Here is a 13,427-nt window from a genome sequence, read left to right on the forward strand (position 1 = left end):
AATCTGATTAATTATTTCTAGTAATGAAATTTTATTGTTATATTGAAACACAATATACAACTCCGCGTACCTTATACGCGTAGAACGTATAGTTGAGAGACGCTGTCACAGGAATAAGCCATGTATGAGACTGTATGTAGATATAGAGGAGGCATAAGGAGGGCTCGGAGATTTATTAGAACACGTACGAGAAATTAATATATTTTTAACATCGGTATTTGTATCTTTACATAATTATCATATAAAATCATTGTAATATACAAAATTATTGGTACTACATTGTACTTAAATGTTAAATGCGTGTGTACCTCGACAGTGTGTATTTTGAAAAGCAAGAGGGATAGAACAAAAAAAAAAGAATAGTAAGTTGACAAATATTTTTCCTTAACTATAACAAAAACTGTTCTGTCTTGATTCTAAAATTATAAACTATAATCTTCGATATCGTTACTTAATTACGTGTCAATGTATATAAATACATGAGACATATTATCTACAACAAGTCCTCACTCTTTCATAGAATACCTATTTAAAAGTACTATATTAAATTAACAAAACTTGGAGCTTTTAACAAATGCAATAACACTTATTTTTTAAACTTTCATATATAATTCCTCCAAGTTAATTATATATTAACAAGCCTCAGTTCATTGTAACAAACGAATGTTAATACATTCTACCCTTTTGAATTATGTTAATTAAAACATCCTATCATCTCAAAGACTGACTGGGACTATATATCCCAGTTTCAAAGATATGTTTTATCTAGTTCAATGTATACTACAGTACAAATTATTATTGCCTTTATCGTTGGAAGAAAATTCGTCGCGAAAAAAGTTAAGGGGTTAAAGAGCCTCTCTCTTGAGAATCGGCGCTTCAATTCTTGCTTCGCTTTTTGTGTTCGTGTCCATGACCGAAGTCGGCAGCGTACGCATGTGGATAGTCGTAACCGTGGCCGTGACCGTACTCGTGGCCGAAACCGTGTCCAAAACCGGCGCCAAAACCATGAACGAACTGCGCGGGCAACGGATGGCCATGCAGCCCGTGGCCATGCAACACAGGATAAAAGTGACCACCGCCATAACCTCTACCGTCGAATGCCGGTGAGCCAACCGGACCAGCGCCAATCAGCGGGATCGGAGCTGGATGGACCGGAATCGGAACTGGAACCGGGACCGGTATTGGAAACGCTTGCTTTACCGGTACTGGATACGGTTGTTGTACTGGCACCGCCACGGGGTGCTTCACCGGTATTGCAATTGGGCGTTCCACCGGGACCGGAACTGCCTATGGATAAGTAGATTTCAAAGATGAATTACCTGTTTTGAGAGGTAAATTCTGTGAATGAAAGTAGTTAGATGGAATGTGGACCGTTTAGGAGGGATTACAAAGGTTAACCTTTAGTTGGATAGTAGCATACAGAGTGATTTCGAAACTGTAGTACAACCGGAGAGGTAAGAATAAGTCGAAAATATAGAATAAAATTTGTTCATATCACGTTTTGAAAATATAGGGTAAAATATGGATTTCAAAAAGATTGTTAAGCGAATATAGAACGAAAATATCGTCGATATCGTTTGGAAAACGAAACGCGAGGTAAAAGAATTTAGGGATGTTTCCTTACCTCGTGTATCGGAATGGGAACCGGGACCGGTCTGTGAATGATCTTTTCGATCGGAACTGGCACGTGATACGGTTTCTCGATGTAAACTGGCTGTGGAACAGGAACTGGTCTTTCCAGAACCACGTGTTTCGTTATGTATACCGGAAACGTTTTCAACAAATTGGCCCCCCCAATTGGTAAAGAAATAGCAGGTACTCTACCGTATGATAATCCGCCATGCAATCTATCAATCACAAAACGTAAGCATCGTCATTCTAGAGATTTCAAGTCAAAGATGATTCCAATCGAAAGTTAAAAATATGAATTACGAAGTTATGATATCATTACCCTTCGTGAGCTAAATTAAAGGGAGGAAATTTGAGCCCTTTCCAACCTGGATCACCTAACCATGGTTGTCCATGACCGTACCCATGAGAATTTGGTATTCCAACCCATCCGCCAGCTTCTGGTATTCCCCGTTTACTTTGCTTCGTATCGTTTGTTTCTGCAGTTAGCGCGTAGCCACAGCAAAGTATTAGGAACAGCTGAAATTCAATGTTTTTACAAAATTACTTTATAATCGTTTAAAGTCAATACAATTCTTTTTCATTTCCCCGTGCTTTGTATCTTTACACTTCTTGACAACGCAATTTCAACGCAAGTTCTTCTCACACATTTAGAGATATCTAACTCACCAATTGAAAAATCAAATGATTCCAAGTTTATCGACTCGTTAGTAACTTTAACTTTATCCTGACATTGTCTACCTTTAGTTTGATTGTTTGAACCGTCGAATGACAGGAAATGGTTGGCTCGCTGTTACCACGAATCTATCACGTTTGTTTAACACAGTGTTGCGGATTTCTTAGCGTACTTGGCTCGGATCCAGGAATGATCAAAGAATCACAATTCATCGGACGTGTTTGTGTTTACTGATCGGTCTCAAACGTTTCTGATCTTTTTTTAAGCAAAGAGGTTAGCAAAGTGAGTTAAAGTAAATTGTACTAAACATTGTTGCCAATATTTGACGGCCACAATATGGAAGCTTAGAAAGAACAGAAGAAAATAACAAAGTCCTATGTTTCATCATGGAAGCAGTATTCGATAAAACATCGTAGTCAACAACACTAATTGTATAATTACTGTAGTACGTGTTATAACACCTATACGTACTTTATACGCACACGTAGACACCTGTAGGTACGTATACATAAAATATGAACGAGTCACGTAGTGACTGTACTTACTTACATAATTTAATTTGTGGTCGTTAATGACTATCGATCATTAATAAAAAATAAATTAATAATAACAATTAGAGGACCGAGAAACGTTTCTGGAACTTTGTGCCGAGTACACGTATTACGAATTGCACCTCTCAATGCTACATGATGTAAAATGGATTGTACGAAAAAGGTAATTGTACTAAATTACTACCTTCTATTAAATTACGAGTTCTGTTTGAAACATTTTCCGAATAACCAGCAATTCTTTGAGATAATTGCATTTACAGATTGAAATGACTGACTGTTCTGTTTGCAAGGATTTTAGATTATATATAATTATGAATTATATAAATTACACGTATAAACAACATACAGGGTGTACCGAAAATGGTGGTGCGAGTCGAAAGGCGGTGATTCTCCGTGGAAAAGTAAGTGGAAAATGTAGAATGACGACGATTGCCGATACAAGCCTTCGTTTTCGAGAAAATCAACTATGAAATTCCGCCCACTTGACTGTCGTTACTTTTCAAGCGCACGTAACGCAATTTCATAGTGGATTTTTTCGAAAACGAAGAGTTGTATCACGATACTTCGTTACATTCTGTATATAAAATATTCAATGCGAAATACTCGTTATAATATTCGGCGGGAGAACCAAATCTCTTATCTAGGTTATATTTTTTAATCAAATATAAATATTAGCGTCGTATCCAGCGCCAAGGAGTTAATACTCGTGCATATAATATAATATATCAGATTACATAGCCTTACAGAGACAATAGTTCGACGAATAGATCGCCAATTAAAGATTTTGTCATATAACTGCGGATGGACGTTGTTAAGAAACTGGAATTTACTTAGAGATTAGAGATCATTAAATATTACAATAAGCGCTTCAGATATATTATATATTTTTGTATATTACGCGTATTCTGTACATTTTGACACGTCTATATGTATATACGTTATATATTATGTATTATGTATTTCGTCTAATGCTTAAATATCCGCGGTTTACTTATGATACTTGCTGATTTATGTTTCTTACCGAGATCATAGACATTGTGGTCTCGTTGAGGAGCAACTGTTCGTCAAATCGAGAAAAGCGTTAGCTTTATATATTCGCCGTTTGTCGAGGTAAACAGATCGATAGTTCCGGATGGTCCAAGTCAGGTTCCCGTGTTTGATAGGATCAGGAACTCGACCTTGTTGATTGGCGAGTTTTGTATTTCCGGTGAAGAAAGTTGTTAAATACTTACTATAACGAATCTGGTTCACGTTGACGCTGTATTCGATGGCCACGCGTAGCACTGATCTCGTATCTTTACTCCAAGTGTTTCGTCGAATTGAAACGTCCATCACTAGACCACGGGGTTTGCCAAAATCAAATAAAAAGACACTTCGACCGACGCAAGATTTATCGTAGACTTTAGATTTACTTTTTTAGATATTAAACTTTCACGATGATCGAATCAAGTATTTGTGATCCTGCGGTTTTCAATCGCGTAATTCTCTTTTTCTCTTTGCAGGTCTGCCCTGAGAAAGTGAACCGGAACGTCCACGAAACGTCGCGCCATAACAAAGCGCAACACGCTGTTAATGAGACACGAAGAGACACAAGGATCGATCGACAGCCTATCGAAAATAAAATTCCGTTTGAAGAAATTGCCGCTGCGCGAACGATAGAAAAATTTCTCTGCGATCTTCAAGTTTTAATACTTATAAGCGGCAGCGTATGTTCTCCGTGAAATCGTTTCGTCGACGCGATCTTCGTATGGTCGTAAAAATACATAAAGCTTGCTGAAGTTGAGCGAATCGCAATTCGTGTCACGATTTAGAATCGGTGAACGCATAGCATTCTTCGGTTTCTGTAACGCGGAGCTGTCGCCTTTACTCGGCCAACGAGATCAACGAAACCGGCTGGTCCGTTTCTTGCACCAGTGTCGCTGGTTTGTTTCCGCGTTGGCCGCATCCGCGAACTTTCTTAACTTTCATTTTCTAATACGTACGAGCTACTTCTAATGCCGGCCACTACCTTTCATCCATTATTCATGGTTATGAACGCCGGTGAGCGCATAACAGGCTTGTAGTACGTACGTATTAGCCCTACAATGACGAAATACCTGACGGTCAAGTTAGACAACTTCAATTAACTTTCAATTAACCAAGCAAGTCGTTGGTTCGTCAAGTACAAGGTCTCAAGTCGTATCGATACGCTTATACGAAGCAAGTGATTTATTATTTCATTAACTTTTATCGCTAGTAACGTTAATATTCAACGATTAACCGTTCACGCGGTACCGAATTAATTATTAAATAAAAACAGTTCTGTGTACGAACAAGCTTATTGAAAAATTATCGCGCCAAATTTTCAAATTTCATTTGTTCGCTTGCAGATAACGCCTTGAACAAACGAACCTTACAACCGACTTGTTCTCGCATCGCTGTAACTCTCTTTGACTTATCCTCGTTAATCGTCGATTCGTTCTTACGAACTAAACTCGTCGAATCGTTGCACGATACGCACGTTCAGCTATAACGTGAAGCGTCTTTTTCTAACGCGCGTCTCACGCTTACGTGAAACACACATTTGTATTCCCTTTTGTCTACGAGCGCAGCCACGCTTCCGCCAGGATATGAAAGAAAAATGTCACGAAACTACGCTTCAACCGCATAACCAGGTTGCTATAGAACCGTGTCACGATTCGGCGCATCGCTATTCTTATTAATTTGAATGTTCACGTAGACAATTTTCACCTAGCCGTCGCTCGGCTATCCGAACGATCTCGAAGACGGATACCTCGTCACGCGAAATTGTTCACGTTCGTTCTAATATGTGAATGACGGATGATACCGTCTCGTCCCGTGTTATGCACATAGTCATGCTCGTTATGCGTAAACGAAAGAAAAGCGGTCACGACCGCTATTTGGCCATCACCCAGGATTGGACGCAGCGAAAGTCCATTGAGTTCGAACCAAGACAACGATGGTTCCTTCCTATTGCGATGTGTCACCTGTGCATGCCCTATAAATACTTATGGGGGTCACCGATAGCGAGCAACCGCAGTTTTCCTTCGACCTCGTAGTTGCGAGCTAGGATTTAGGGAGCGTCTCGAGAATCGATCATGAAGATTATTTTGGTATTGTTTCGTTCGTTTTTTTCTCTTCTCTCTTCTCTTTCATTTATCCTTCGTCTATTTAGTTTATTTACTTTTATTATTCTTGGAATTTTATTCGTTTCTACCGCCACTGTGTTTCGTTGCTTTTTCGTAAAACAGCGAAATTCGTTTTGGACGGTGATAAAGTACTTGGTGGTTAAATTAGCTGCGAATAAGTGATCGAAGGATTGTTGCGTGGTTTGAACAATTTTTGCATCAACAGTGAAGTTTCAACAGTATGAGCTTATTGTGTTTGTAAAATAGGATAGAACGTTTCTCTTTATTTCTCTTTCTTCTACGTTCTACGTTCACCATTCACACGATATCCCGTTCATTCGCAGGTCTTGTCGTTGTACCTGGCGGTCAGTGCGGCGATTATCGTTGATAAGCACGAGAAGATCAAGCCTGTTGCGTCGAAGAGACACGACAAGAGAGGACTCGTAAATTTGGAATACGGTGTACCCGATCATTCGTACGGTCATCCTGAACCGGCGCCTGTCTTCGAGCCTTCTCTTCCGGACGTGGGTGGACACTTGGAGTCCGTGATCGCGCCTGTAGCACCTCCGCCACCGCTACCTGTAGCGCACGCAGCTCGTTAGTACTTTACTTACTAGTTTACTGTGTTTTAATTATATTGAAAATTAACGGCACGCTGATCACGATATCAATTAGAAATTAGAGTAAGATACAGGAATCATTTATTTGAAACTAATTAACACAAAGTACGATAATCGATACAGGTAGACACAATATCACGAAATATCTAATTTATTTGTCATATTCATGTTGAATGTGCGGTTGAATGTTTATTGACGAGATTTCTTTCGCGAGATACAAAACGACATGTAGTACTCGGTTTGAAAAACCGATGGTCACCTTAGTTTTTCTAAAAATATCGCGGAAGCAAGAAATTCGCGTACACTGTCATGCTCGCTATACCTTTACTCTTATCGTTGATTATTTGTGAGAGAAACGTCGATGCAATAAGCGATTACCTTGTATGCGTAATGATAAGAAATTCGATCGCGTTATTACCATTGCTAAGTCCATGTCCGAAATGGGATACACCGTCGTCAAAGAGAAATTCTTGATAACGCCCTTGAGCAACGGTAAAAGCGTGCGTCGAAATTACGAAAGAAAAGATTATTAGTGACACCATTCGTTGTTTAGAACGTGGCTTTGAGCAAGCGATGGAATTTAAACGTCGAATACGAATTAGAATCGACGACGAGAGGGACTTCCTGCGTCTTCTTCCTCTGCCTCTCTGTAACCATTCCATTCGATCGCGCGATATTTAGCACACTTGGTGCAATTTGGCGCGTTAAATATTTTGTTATTGTACAATTAATTGCTAAATCGTCAGGAAGAAATTATTCGCGTATTTTCAAGCTGCGATAAATGCATCCTCTCGTGGAACACGCTACACGGTGTTTAAATCCCATTCTTAGGTCATAGTCATCGCGGATAAATATTCGCGCGCATGGCGTTCTGACGAACGAAACATCCGAAGACCACGATGCACCGAGTCGTACACATCTGCGTAAATATCTAATTTACTAATTCAATTCGCTAATACATTGACGCATTGAGTTCTCGGTTCCCGCCTCAATTCTCGTACAAACCAGCGAATATAGAGATAGCGCTGTGTCCGGATATCAACGCGAGTACAACCGATATACAAAATGCAGAAACGGAGCTGGATCGCGTCTGGTCGCAAGAAGACGCCAAACAACTGGCCAAACTCTGACTGAAATCTCTTCTTTATTTCAACAGCCGCAGTTCCAGTACCGGTGCCTCAGCCAGTGCCGCATCCGGTTCCAGTCGCTGTGCCTCAGCCAGTGCCGCATCCGGTTCCAGTCGCAGTCCCCGTGACGAAGCACGTGGCGGTGCCTGTACCAGTCGATCGAGCGGTCCCAGTTCCTGTGGATCGTCCTGTTCCCGTGCCAGTGGCTGTTCCCGTGCCAAAACCGTATCCGGTCCACGTGGAGAAGATCGTGCACGTCGATAGACCAGTGCCAGTACCGTTCGACAGGCCAATCCACGTGCCAGTGGATCGACCAGTAGCCGTTCCTGTTCCAGTACCCAAACCGTATCCGGTTCCGTACGAGAAGGTGGTCCACGTGGACAGGCCCTATCCTGTTCACGTGGCAGTGCCTTACCACGTTCCCAAACCTTATCCAGTACCTGTTGCTGTTCATGCTCACAAGACGCATGGATGGTTCAAGTAGGGTTTCTTCGAGATATCTCTGTCGGTTAACCAAAATTTTCTACGTTGGAGCTACTGGCGGTCGATGGTTGTGTACGATAGCGTTGAGAGGTTTGGCATCGTTTCATCGATTTAACGCTTTGGCCATTTCTCGTCTCGCGTGTTGGAATTAGATTGCGGGGTACGTAGATGTTTAGGGGCATTCGAGGATGCACAGAATTGATATATTGTGGAAAAATATGTAAAATATCCAGAGCAGAGTATTTCTGAGAGTTGTGACAGGCGAAACGAGTCTCTACTCTTTTTAATTGCGTTCACAGAAGTAACTCTGTTTCGAGGGCAACTCTGTTTAATGCGCGTCGTCTGGTACGTTTCTCTAAGTCTTACCACCGACGATTTCTAAGCATCCATTCTATCGACCCTTAATAATACACCGACAGTTGTTAACGCACCGACCGAAGTGAGAAAAATGACAGGTTTTTGACAAAAATTTACCACACCAGCAGCGTATTTGGTACAAAATTTGAAACGAACTTGCTGGAGTTTGTAATGAAAGGGAGCTACGGAAAGTTATACAAGAAACTGTATAAAGAATCTGTAGAGAAAAACTGGAGAAAATCTTGGAAAAATTGGAGTAATTTTTGTTTTTAAATTACAAACCAGTTGTTTTGACTGCGTTGGTAGCTCTTGCGTCAAGTCTTAACTAATATCGTTGTATTATACAAGTGGCTGCTAGAATTTCATTTAGATCGTTTAATTTTATATGCTAAAAATTTATCGATAATTTTTATCGAGTATTGCGCGTATAACAGAAAGTAAAATTAAACGATCCAAGTAAAACTACTACGACCATTTCTAATCTAACGAGACCAGTTGAGCGTTAAACGACTTTTTCCAACGTTATTTTGGCTAATCGTGCTTCCGAATTTTCTGACACTAGTCCATTCCAATAGTATAGTAATTGTTGCTAAAACGTTAGAGGAGCGAATTGCGTGAATGGTGTACATAGTACTACGCACTGACACTGCCAACAATTTTTGTATCTTGATGAATCTTTAATACGTTTATTTGTCGTTACATAAACGAAATTTAATACCGTTAAGGATTTTTATATTAACAGTTTTTTCTTCTTTTTTCTTTTTTGATACGTTTGTAGTTGTACGAGCGAGGATTAATAAAGTTCTCCCTTAGAAAGTATGATTCGCTTGATTTGTAGCGACCTTGCACGAAGAAGAAAGTTACAGCTTAAAAACTTTCCTGTACTAGGATTTCTTTCGCGATAATTTTGCATAGATCAACCCTTTAGTCACGTTGAAATGTCAAACAAGCGATTTCCATCTATTAACGTATTAAGACATGTAGGTTATGTAATTTGAAAGTTCGTTTATCCACGATTCATTTTAACTAAACTATCAATGAGATTCGTGCAGGTTCCATACGGAAATATATTAATTCCTTTTATTCCTTCAACTGTAAACAGTCGATATATCCGATTTTATATTAACGATCGATAACCGTATATAATCAAACCAAATTTCTTTTTCCTACATTTTCTACGTATTCTCGATCGCCACATTGGAGATGCGACTGTTTGGACGAGAGAATTTTCGCGCGTCTTCATGTGATTCTTCTGTCAGTCCGTGTTTCAACAACAATAATACGGAAACAATTACAAGCAAGAAAACATAACGTAGACATAATACTCTACATAAATATTTCGTACCGATAAATCTGAGAAATTTCCAATACATCAAACTGCGTCGAATCGTATTCCGTATGCGTCGTAAACCTAAATGTAAAACGCCTAACCTAACCTAAAATGTCAGCCTAAATGTAAAACGCGAGAAGAATTTATTGTCGCTTGCACTCGAATATTTCTTATTGATCCGTATACGAAATAATAATAACGAATAATAACGAATTAACGAATAATACGAAAACAATGACAAGCGACAAAATACAACGTAGACGTAATATTCTTCCAATTACTCGCGCATTCTACATAGATATTGCTTTATACCGGTAAATCGTTCAGAGAAATTTTCAATACATCGAGCTGCGTTCAATTGTATTCCGTTCGCGTCTCAAACCGTCTAAGTATAAGACGCGGGATGAATTCATCGTCGCTTTCATTGTAATATCTTTTTAACTCGAGCTTCTGAAACGTTGATAACAGTAGTAAGACCATTGCGTGCCGAATAATGCCAGTTGGTAAGACAAGGCGTCTTAATATCCGCTTACGAACGAGAGTGTATATGACGTTAGAAATTGACAGCGATATTAATAAAATACAATCGCACGTCCTTGGCGCTGCCACTTTGTTACACGTAGGATTCAAATGGATCATTGTAAAGTCACACCTAAACGTGTAAAACGCGCATATATCGTTCTGTCTATCGGTAAAGGTCAGGTAATTCCGCGTAAGGTGCACTATACGAGGCGATGCGGACACGACACTATACAGGGTGTTCGAGGCGTAGAAGAGATTCAGGGGTTGATCGTTGGAGCTGAGATAAGACAAAAGTCAAGAATAAAAAGATGGCGTTTTCGGCCTTGTCTTTTGCTTACTGGCGATTAAAGGATTATGCCAATATGTTCTTGGCCAATGTACAGATCGCTGAGAAATTGAAGTGCCTTTGCTCGAAGATATTTGTAGCGTAGATTCACTTCCCGCGATTTTTTTCAAGTTTTTACCATACGTTATGCGGCATATCACCTAAACATAGTTCCATTTTTAGAGAAGATAGTCTTAGTAGCTAGTGAAGATATTCGCGTTAACAATCTTGATGGTCTTAACACGTATTCTCTATAGTATTTGTTTCTCTTTAAGTGTAATTATAGTTCAGGTGATGGAAACTTTTATTAAAAAAAGACGAGTTATGCAGAAGTGCTTATGACGCATCGATCGATCTGGCGTATCATTTCCTATAAAACAAAAAAAAAAAAAGCTTGAATCATTGAAACGAAAAGATTGTCAGTTTGAAATACTGAAAAATAAGTGCTCGCGTGATCCGCGATCCGAGGAAGATAATCGCGAGAAATCCTTCGATTTTTCATGCGATTTAATTCCAACGTTTTACAGCATAATTAATTAACAGTTTCGATAATACGTCGAGTTTTTGATCCGATCTCGTGCTGTCGCGACTATCCTTAAATTAAGAAAATACGCACCAAGGAAAGCAATGTCTGATAAATGTAAAATCTGATATACAATTATTATTGTTCTTGCATGATTATTATTTTCGAAGTATGGCAAAACCGAGGGATTTTATCGCGGTGGAATAGAATGGAAATAGACGGTTGAAACGTATCGAAAAGGAAATGAAACGAATCGTTGCGTGTGACAAACGTAATAATAGGTAACGAAACACGTTTACAAACGTTTACGTAAATATATGCAGATTAATCTAGCGCTTGATTCGAGAAGACGTCATTTAGCTTGCTAATAACTGAAATTTAATACACAGCAAACGATTGTATTTACTTGGTTTATGTCATAAAACTAGATGACTCGCGTAAATTATTGCCGAGATGATTTTATAGACATTTCTAAGCGAGTATCGTTTAATTACATAAAATTACGATAAATACATTGTATATATATCGACGATGTTTAGGATCCTATGCGTAATTATAATACAGATAGAACAACAGAAAGAAGGAACGATGAAATAAGTGGAAGAATAATTCCTTTAAAATTGCAATTAAGCTACTGTATGCTATATACATATATATATATACAATGTAATAATAGTGAAAGTAAGAATTAAAATTCATCGTTATTTATTCGACAAAATATCGTATATATATGCGTTAATAGAGCGACACGAATGGCATTAGCATAAAATAAAATAATTAAACAGATACAACAGTTCGGTTAAACATAGTAAATATGCATCGTTTTGTATTATAAATTGCACACGTAAAACTTTGCAATTCCAACGTGTTCCACTAACAGTTAACTATAGAATGCTCATATTTAATACATTCTTCTGCACCTTCACGCTCGATAGGCGTTACACTTGACACCAAAGAACAACGTAGTGTCGTGCACAGGTGCAAATCTATAAAAGCGTCGTTCCGTTGTACGAGAATCGCACGTTTCGTTATACGCTTAAAATCCAGTACATCGATGGGAAATTTAATTTTTCACGGAATCCAATGTCAGAGAAAGTCTAGATGAATTTTATAACAGAATTTATGCGACGTTTCAATTGCAATTCCTCTGGTCGAGTAAAATATTTTCTAACGTCAGACTAGTCGAAAATTTAAATCTCTCACCTGCGTTTAGGACAAAGCGTACAATTTTACTAGAAAAATTGTTTCAGTTTCAAACTTTTATTCCGTAGAAATCTTTTTATTATAAAATCGACCCTGTGGACTCGACGTGGAATCTGTTGGAAAGCGATATTCGGAGACTGATGGTTGAGAGATTGAAATTTGTCAACTCGATTTTATGTTTCGTTTGAAATTAACAATTTCAACAACGTCAACCTGTCAAAGAACCCGAGAAGAACCACACCCGAAGAATAAAATTGTGAAAACGCAAGCGAAGCAATGGTTTTACGTGTAACGATATAACACGTTGTTTCGTAACGCGTACAATTAACTTATCCGATCGTAGTTTATTTCTTACAGAAAATGAATTGCGCGAAAGACGATATCTTGTCGAATGATGCGTAAAGCGTGTCTTAATAATTTCATCGTTGCGTAATAATTTAAAAATGTTTTGAAGATATCACGCTATTGTTAGCATCGCACACTTTTCCCCGAGTTGAACGTATTTCTGTTTTCATCGTTTACTTTTACGATCATGCACACCACTGTCGAGCAGACTTTCTTTTATACATCGTGTGACCATTAACTAAGCAAAAATATCTAATTTCACAATATCTGGTTGTTGTATGGAAGACGAAACAGCCGGAGGACAGTTTCAATCGATTTGGACGCAGCATAAGAAAATACAGAGAAAGAATAATTTTTCTTCGTTCGTAAATCAGGTCGCAAAATTTCCAAGCGAAACGATCGGTAATTTTAACGTTCGATAAAATCGTTCGATGTAATTGACGATCGACCTTATGCCACGTGCCTCTTCGCAAATCGAAAATAATATCGTCAACAGAATCCGAAGTACATCGACCAACTCCACTTCTTTCACGAGGCAAAATCAAAATGTCAGAACTAACACGAAAATCTTTTCGTCTTCGTGCGACACGGATGCCACGCTAATATAA

At 38.8% G+C, this 13,427-nt stretch overlaps 2 protein-coding genes across 3 annotated transcripts; one reads left to right on the forward strand and one right to left on the reverse strand.

Annotated features, from left to right (window-relative positions):
• Positions 1–185: 185 nt before the first annotated feature.
• On the reverse strand, positions 186–4,361 carry LOC100749318 (tetra-peptide repeat homeobox protein 1-like). Its single transcript, XM_003488356.4, has 4 exons — positions 3,878–4,361; positions 1,952–2,148; positions 1,625–1,847; positions 186–1,287 (listed from the first exon to the last, which is right to left on the reverse strand). The coding sequence occupies exons 1-4, from the start codon at positions 3,890–3,892 to the stop codon at positions 877–879; spliced, it is 846 nt and encodes a 281-aa protein (XP_003488404.1). The 5' UTR covers positions 3,893–4,361; the 3' UTR covers positions 186–876.
• A 117-nt stretch (positions 4,362–4,478) lies between these two features.
• Positions 4,479–9,390, forward strand: LOC100741099 (BCL-6 corepressor-like protein 1). 2 transcript variants are annotated; one of them, XM_033320030.1, is made up of 3 exons: positions 4,479–4,609; positions 6,329–6,581; positions 7,761–9,390. In XM_033320030.1, exons 1-3 carry the CDS (start codon positions 4,565–4,567, stop codon positions 8,213–8,215), a joined length of 753 nt encoding a protein of 250 aa, XP_033175921.1. In that variant the 5' UTR covers positions 4,479–4,564; the 3' UTR covers positions 8,216–9,390. The 2 variants fall into 2 exon arrangements, with proteins under 2 accessions (XP_033175921.1, XP_003488335.1); XM_003488287.4 differs by lacking the exon at positions 4,479–4,609 and adding an exon at positions 5,212–5,969.
• The last annotated feature ends 4,037 nt before the right edge of the window (positions 9,391–13,427 follow it).

The sequence above is a fragment of the Bombus impatiens genome, unplaced genomic scaffold, assembly GCF_000188095.3.
Source record: "Bombus impatiens unplaced genomic scaffold, BIMP_2.2 scf_0225, whole genome shotgun sequence".
NCBI classification, from domain to species: domain Eukaryota; kingdom Metazoa; phylum Arthropoda; class Insecta; order Hymenoptera; family Apidae; genus Bombus; species Bombus impatiens.